Raw genomic sequence first — 6,409 nt, forward strand, 5'->3', positions numbered from 1 at the left:
CTTACCTGTTCACATGACTTTGAATAAATACATGAATACACAGTGAGGGCACGCCTACAGCATCACAGATAAAGAGGAGAGCAGCAAAGAGGTGGAGGAGAAGAACAGAGAGGAGGAGAGAAACAGAGGTGTAGGAACAGAGAGGAGGAGCAGAAGAACAGAGAGGTGGAGGAGAAGAACAGAGAGGAGGAGGAGAGGAACAGAGAGGAGGAGGAGAGGAACAGAGAGGTGGTGGAGAGAAACAGAGAGGAGGAGAGAAACAGAGGTGTAGGAACAGAGAGGAGGAGGAGAGGAACAGAGAGGTGGTGGAGAGAAACAGAGAGGAGGAGAGGAATGGAGAGGAACAGAGCGATGGAGGAGAGGTGGAATTTGACAGTATCTATTGTTTCTGATGTATGAACAGTTTCTCCTTCACTTAATGCACCTGAAGGCAGCAGGACGCATGTTGATAAAGCTGCAGACTCTGATTGGAGAAGAGCTGTGTCATAGCGCAGTGACATCACACACAACGTCCACTGTGTTTACTTTGATTAGATCACATGACAGTAACCACACACACCTCTACACACATCAGACTGAATGAGACTCATCATTCAGCCGTTCATGTGGGAAACTCACAGTCTCCTCTCACACATGCTCACAACACTGGTCATGAGGATTCATCACTGTTATATTTTTAATATGCATTATTCAGAAAACAGAAGCTTTTATTCCACTTGGGTGGGTGTAAATGAAGAGTAAAACTGACGTTGTCTGAACTGCCTTTGTTCTGTAGGTTTTCTATCAGCAGCAGATCAGTCTCAATTTGGTTTTGTTTTATTTCCATGTAACAACACGCCTGGAGGACATGTTTAAATGTTCAGTTTTACTGGAAATATTTAAGAGTTCAGACAAAGAAAATGAATTTTAAATATAAAATCAACATTATTACAAACAAACAAATCTTCTTATCGGACTGTGTATCTCCTAAAAATCATTGCACTTCATACCATGTTGAGATTCAAACCAGATGCTCATAGTGTTGTATGATTCCTCTGACTGGTCCTCACTGAACACAGAGAATAAGCAGGTACATCACTGGACTCAGACCAGTCCTGTCCTCGATCAAGAAAACACCTCCACTTCATTTTAGAGGAAAAACTCTGTTTGGATCTGTGTGTGTGTGTGTGTGTTCTCAGCGAACCACACACACATCCAGTATACAGAATCTGGCTCTACAGGTGGGGCAGGGGACTGTGCTGGACAACCAGGTCTCAGGTCTTTGCTGATCTTGGCGGCTGGCGAACCATCGACCCAGACAGGACAGACACCACATGGGTCTGCAGAAACACGGCTGGCAGTCTGACTCCGTATCAGCTCCTGTAACACACACAGACACTGTTACATTAACTAACACACACACACACACACACACACACACACACACACACACTCTCTCTCTCTCACCTTCTGTGTGGCAGAGGCGAACCAGCTTGGTGCTCGCAGGAACCTGCATGCAGCCGATACAGGGCTCGATCTCCTGTGCACACAGATACAGCGATGTCGTCACATTCAGGTTCATTGTGATCACAGAGACTGGACTTTGTGAGGTCTTCAGATGTGTACCTGTCCACTGGGGAGTGTGTATGGCTGGTTGAGATCCACCTGAGCCCTGAAGGTCTCCAGGAAGAGTTCACTGATTGTTTGGTGGATCACCACATTAGCAGAGTTCCTGATGGGAGCGTGGAGCTTCTCCCTGAGCTCTGCATACTCTGTAGAGTGCAGCCTGGAGACAGTGGAGAGAGGACGGACATGACGTGTGCTGCTCTGTCCTGACAGACCAGGACCAGCTCTGGTCTTGAGTTTCTGAGAACACACCTGATATCAAAGGGTCTGACGGCCGGGTTGATGCTCTCCACTCTCAGGGTCAAGATCTGTGCAGGGGAGGCGGAGTCTGGACTCAGCTGGTGCTGCCTGGATTCTGTCACCGTCACATGACATTCGTTCTGTAAGGCCATGTAGACGTGATAGGTGGTCACCTAGAGGCAGACAGAGCGGGATGTGACCACCGTGATGATGATGAAGGCAAGACCCTGTCTCACTGTGTGTGTGAGTGTGAGTGTATGACCTCTTCCTTCATTCAGAATGTAGCATGATGTTTGACGTGCTTCATAAGCATGTGTCACAGGTGGGACAGTGTGGTTCTACTCTGTGTGGAACAGGGACTCATTATGGAGCCTTAAAGCTGCCCTCAATGATTTTGGCCACTTGGAGGCACAGCTTCTTTAGCATTTATGTAGAGTCATGTTTACGTCCTGATGAATCAAAGTTCAGTTTAGTTTAGAGTCCTGGTCAGTCCTCAGAGAACTGAGGAGTTTGTGATGATGCTCTGTGGGCTGAGCAGTTCAAAGCAACATCACACAGATTCATCTGAGAGGAGCAGGGTCATGAGTGCAGCTCCTCGTAGTCAGTCAGTCAGTCAGGACTTGTTCTTTTAAGGTGTGTCACCTTGTCAGGGCTCCACTCCTTGGCTCACACGGTGAACAGTCCAAATCTCAAGGCCTCAGTTGCTGATTCTGTTTGTTTCCTTCATTTGGCCAATTTATTTTTACTTGGAGAAGAAGATAACAAAACATTTCTTTTTTTTATAAGTTATTTTTATGCCATTATTATTTGATAGGCAAGTGTAGAGACATGAAATGGGACAGAGAGAAGGGGAATGACATGCAGGAAAGAGTCTGGCCGCCTGGGATTTGGCCCAGGAACACCTGCCTTGAGCATCTGCACCCACGTGGAGTACGCCCAAACCACTCAGCTATCAGGTCACCCCAAAAACACATTTCCAGAAGGTGGATTCCAGGTTTGTGGTTTGTCTGGACCACTGTGAGGAGGTGGTCTGACTTGGTGGTCTGGACTGAACTGTTTGGCTCTTGTCAAAGTGACTCAGGTGTTTCCAGCTGTACATCTCTCTGCAGCACGGTGTCTGTTCAGTCATTGTCTGATAATCTTCACCGTCACCTGTGCTGTTGTTGGAGGGAAATGTGCAGCGTCGCTGTCACAACAAATGATGAAGTGTTCATATATTTGAAACACAACACCATCGGTTCCCTGTTAGATTTGGGTCAGAGGTCAGAGGTCAGACTCTGCAGCAGGGAGAGCACTCACCTGTCAGGGTTAATTCACCAGGACAGTGTCTCCCTTGGGAGACTTCACTGTGGTGATAGTGACTCCTGCTGTTCACAGTAGGAACTGTGTTTTAATGTGGACAACAGGTCAAATAAAGTAACTCAGGGGCTGTGGAGATGCTGGTGTTGGGCCACATGTGGCCCACAGACGTAGTTTGTGGGGTCTCTCACTCACCTTTAACACCCAGTTGTCAGTGATGATAACTCTGGCTCCTGGGGCCCCTGTAGCAAACTTATCTATGCGTCTGAACTCAGTGTTGACATTGGCTGCCACAGAGCCCCAGCCAGAGTGGGGGGCCTGCACGTGGGCCTGCAGGATCTGGCTGATTGGATGGTTGTGCCAGTTACGGCGGGACCAGTAGATGACGAGCGTCCAGCTGACCAGCTGGACGCTGAGAGAGACGAGGAGAAACACCCTCCAGCTGTCGCTCACCTGGAGAAACACAACGTGGTGCACTTCACTCACTCTGCACAACATGAATATGACAGGGAGTCTTTAGAAGGAAAACTAAGGTGGCCCTGAGAACTCAACACACTGCAACTTAAGAAAACACATAAAAACAGACAAAACACAAACACATTCAGAAAACAACTTCATCAGTTTGACAACACATGAGCTGCAAATACTCACAACAAAACCAATACACAAACATACTGCAAGTAGCACAACCGACAACCCTCAGCCACGTTTCCAGGGGACACTCGACAGTGATGAACCTGCTGGGAGGCACTTGTTGTTCAGGATTTGCAGCTCATGTATTGTTAAACTGATGAAGATGTTTTCTGAATGTGTTTTTTTAAGCTGCAGTGAACTGAGCTCTCAGGGCCACCGTAGAAGAATAAAGCTGAAAGCAGGTGATCAGACACCATGAACACATTAAACACGTTATTTCACTGAGGTGATGAAAAGTGACTGGATACATAAGACTGAGTTTTTACTGAGACTGAGCTTTGTCTGTCTCAGTGAGGATTTAGATGCGAATCCTCTGGTGAAGGTCATCATAGATCACATCATTACAGAATGGACCTGCTCTAAACTGTGGGATGTTACAGAGTTGTTATGGAGAGTGTATCCAGTATGCAGAGTGTGTGTTCATGAATGCACAGACAGACAGAGCGAGACAGGCTGACCTGGTGAACATAGCCCAGGTTCTTCTCTGGAGCAGCGACGCACATCCCCAGGTAGTAACCTGTAGAGACAAACAACACACGAGATGAATAACAGCAGCCAGTGATCTCCTCCACTACAGAGACACACCACCCCCACCCCACACAAAAACATAGTTCAGTTCACTATTCTCACTCTGAGGCACAGAAAAAAACTTCAAACACAGTTACTGGGAAAAATCCTCACACCAACAACCCAGAGAAACATCTGAGATATGACAGATTACAGTCACAGGATCCACTAGCATCACAGATTTACTGTTACTATGACAACAACTGAAAACGTGGTGGATAAAACAGCGACTCTGCGCAGGGACATGTGTGGTTGAGAGTCGGGAGCAGCTTTTACAGCCTCCATGCACACAGAGAGAGACCTGCACCTCTGTGTCTCTCAGTCAATGATGTGGCCTTTTCTTTACAAAAACAAAGCTTCATTTGGTTTGCACTAATTAGAAAATCTACTCTTTCTTTTACGATGTGACAGTGAAGACGTGTTTATGTTCCTCATGTTCTCAGACAGAACTTTGTTCAAACTCTTGTTCACTTTTTTTTGCCAAATGAATGAAAAGCAGTTAGAACTGAACACTGAGAGATTTGAACGAGGCTAATGATTTACAGTCCTGTAAGTTGTTAAGAATCATGTATAGTTTTTAATGTAAACTAAGAGAGTGAAAACTACTGTGGGCCAGTTATTTTTGCTGGAATCAGAGCTGCCAGTTTTCTTTTTCTTTAACTGGAAGGTAAAATGGATCTGCGCAGGTTGTTATTTGTGTTACTAAAAAATAGTTTGTCTATGATCCAGAGGTTGAAGCTGTCAGGGAGGCGCAGAGGGAGACAGATACTGTGAGAGGTACAGGTGTGTACAGGTGTTGTAAAAACAACAGGAGGTGTGGCTGCTGATCAGGGTTCCATGTTTCCAAATTCAGCTGAACTCTGCTGCAAATCAACCAGAGAACACAGAGGCTGAGAACCATCAGTCTGATCCAGTGACGGCAGCTGTCTGCACATCTGCTCACAGCTGGACACACATACTGACTCACTGTACTGAGACCATGGCAACCTCACACTTCCGGGTTCTTGTCAAAGTTTTCACCTGTTCACGGAAGTGAAAAGTTTAATGTCACATGACCCAAAGTTCATGTTCAGTGTTCAGCTCGCCGAGGAGCCAGAGTCCACTCTAACAAGGACCAGATCTCAGACCCAGCCAGACCACCGGCTGCCAGGCTGGTGGGGTGCTCCGGGTCAGCGGGGTCTGAGGACGGACAGACCGCGAACCTGAGACAGGCTGTTGGGGGGTGCTGGAACAAACGGATTCACCGGACCGCGCCCAGGACGTAACGGGAAGCACAGACTCTGACACCGGACTCTCCCACACGGTCTCTCCCGCTGCTGAACTGAGCCAGCTAACGCTCACATGAAGAATACAGACCGAGTCAGACCCGGTCCCTTTGAGTCCGGGTATCAGCTTTTACCTAGAGGTAGCGCAGAGTGGACCAGGACGGTGACGCTGGTCCTCCGGACATGGTACTGGACGAAGCCCACGTCCTCGCTGCCCAGCCAGGACGAGAACAGGTTCTGGACGGTCAGTCCGGCCGAGCGGAACTCGGTGGGCGTGAACACGAAGCACAGACAGAAAACCACGTAGGCCAGAGTGAAGCTCAGCTCCGGGCTCTCCATACTGGACCTGGTTTCAGTCGACCACCACCATGTTTACGATTCGGCTCTTCCTCATATGGCCTCCTCTTCTTCTTCTTCGAATGAATTTCCTGTTCACTGTAGTGCGTAATTCTACCCGCCCAGGTTCTTCTTCTTGTTTGATAGGCGGTTGGAAACCAGCTGACAGGCGCGTCACCGCCACCTGCCGGACTGAGAGAGGATTTCAGACTGTTGGCTTTTCTCAGCTGCACCGATCTGTTCCCTCTGCTTTTAAACACCAGCAGTTTGACCTCACACACCTGATCCTCTTATTTTAACTTCTTTACACCAACTTCAGACCGACCTGTTGTCTGAAATCCTAGCAAAGTGTGCACAGTCATATTTGGTGCATACAGGAATAACAAAATAGTTGTTTCTCTTGC

The 6,409-nt window shown here is 47.7% G+C and overlaps 1 protein-coding gene across 1 annotated transcript; it reads right to left on the minus strand.

The window, feature by feature from the left end:
- Positions 1–662: 662 nt before the first annotated feature.
- tmem129 (transmembrane protein 129, E3 ubiquitin protein ligase) lies at positions 663–6,258 on the minus strand. Its single transcript, XM_071506653.1, has 7 exons — positions 5,804–6,258; positions 4,296–4,354; positions 3,340–3,597; positions 1,858–2,018; positions 1,606–1,765; positions 1,447–1,519; positions 663–1,359 (listed from the first exon to the last, which is right to left on the minus strand). The coding sequence occupies exons 1-7, from the start codon at positions 6,006–6,008 to the stop codon at positions 1,175–1,177; spliced, it is 1,101 nt and encodes a 366-aa protein (XP_071362754.1). The 5' UTR covers positions 6,009–6,258; the 3' UTR covers positions 663–1,174.
- Between the last annotated feature and the right edge of the window lie 151 nt (positions 6,259–6,409).

The sequence above is a fragment of the Trachinotus anak genome, unplaced genomic scaffold, assembly GCF_046630095.1.
Source record: "Trachinotus anak isolate AG129_WGS33_773 ecotype Australia unplaced genomic scaffold, CSIRO_AGI_Tana_v1 ptg000021l, whole genome shotgun sequence".
Lineage (NCBI taxonomy): Eukaryota > Metazoa > Chordata > Actinopteri > Carangiformes > Carangidae > Trachinotus > Trachinotus anak.